Source organism: Aplysia californica, unplaced genomic scaffold (assembly GCF_000002075.1).
Source record: "Aplysia californica isolate F4 #8 unplaced genomic scaffold, AplCal3.0 scaffold01150, whole genome shotgun sequence".
NCBI lineage: Eukaryota > Metazoa > Mollusca > Gastropoda > Aplysiida > Aplysiidae > Aplysia > Aplysia californica.
This window is the reverse complement of record NW_004798420.1, coordinates 75,594-76,956: the sequence shown is the minus strand read 5'-3', so window position 1 is coordinate 76,956 and position 1,363 is coordinate 75,594. Positions and strand designations below refer to the sequence as shown.

Sequence of the window (1,363 nt, the reverse complement as noted above, 5' to 3'; positions counted from 1 at the left end):
GAGAGAGAGAGAGAGAGAGAGAGAGAGAGAGAGGATACAACATTCAAGCAGACAGACGGAGATACTAACGCAATCACTTGCCTTCAAGAAAAGGAAGTTACAACTTGTGTGTGCCACGGTGGAGCGCTTAAAATTAACACGACAGCCATGAAAATACTGACTTGTAATAATGATGTTTAAAAAATATTTACGGCGAAATAAAATAAGAATATAGAGTACTGATATAACATATTAGCTATATTTAATTTCTGAGTAGAGAAAAGTGACGAACTCTTCTCTTCCAGAATGGTTTCGTTGGGCAGAAAAATAGCCAAAGGTCAATTTAATCTTTATAATATATTTCTTTTATTTTGCTTGAGGGATATTTTCCTCTACAGATGAATTGGTCATCGTCAGACACTGACTTATGATGATGATGGTGATGATATGATGATGGTATTATTACTTTTTTGGGGGTGATTATTATCATCATGATTATCATGATTATCACGATTGTCATGATCAGTATCCTTATTTTTATTATCATTATTATTATTATTATTATTATTATTATTATTATTATTATTATTATTATTATTTTATTATAGTAACTATTAATGTTGTTGTCATTGTTATAGTTGTTATCATCATCATTATTATTGAGTGGACATACAATCTGTTGTTACAGATGCGACAGAAGGCTAAAGACTTGATGGAGGGTCGACTGAAACCGTCGGACGTACCCGATGAGGCTATACAAAAACTACACAAGTTTGCCAAGTAATGTGTCTAGCTCATATCTCCCGATGACAATCAATTTGATAACACATGCCGTCGGTGTCGTACATAATTACTTGTTTAAGTCCGTTTGGATATTGTTTACCAAGGGGAAAAAAACAACAACAAACAAAACAAAAACAACAACTAGTTTTTGTGGTGCTGTTCCTATTGGGAACCATGAAAAAAAAGAAAATGGTAGGCCTTGGCCATCTCATTAAATTGCATTTTGGTGATGTTGAAAGGTGCGTCTTTGATAGAGCTTTGGGATGGTGTGAAAATCGAATAATCTCAACTTGGACTTATATGTGGATTGCTTGGGACAGCGACGATATTATTATTCCATACTACATGCATCGAACCGACTATGTAGGGTAGATAGTGTTTCTTACATACACAATGTTATGTAATATGCCTTATATGTTTTGCAGTGAAGTAAGGTTTATCTAACAACAAACAAACAATAAACAAACAACTAAATAATGATTTTTTAAATTCACGTATTCATGTAAATATATCTATCTCTCTATCTACCTGGCTATCTATCTATCTGTCTATCTATCTATCTATCTATCTATCTATCTATCTATCTATCTATCTATCTATC

General features: G+C 32.9%; 1 protein-coding gene across 1 annotated transcript in view; it reads left to right on the top strand.

Moving 5' to 3' along the window:
* Positions 1-667: 667 nt before the first annotated feature.
* The window catches only part of LOC106013701, a gene marked incomplete at its 5' end in the record, with an annotated part of 1,258 nt that continues 562 nt past the window's right edge, over positions 668-1,363 (top strand). The window contains 1 exon segment of the mRNA XM_013090126.2: positions 668-759. Coding sequence (XP_012945580.1) covers positions 668-759 — 92 coding nt within the window.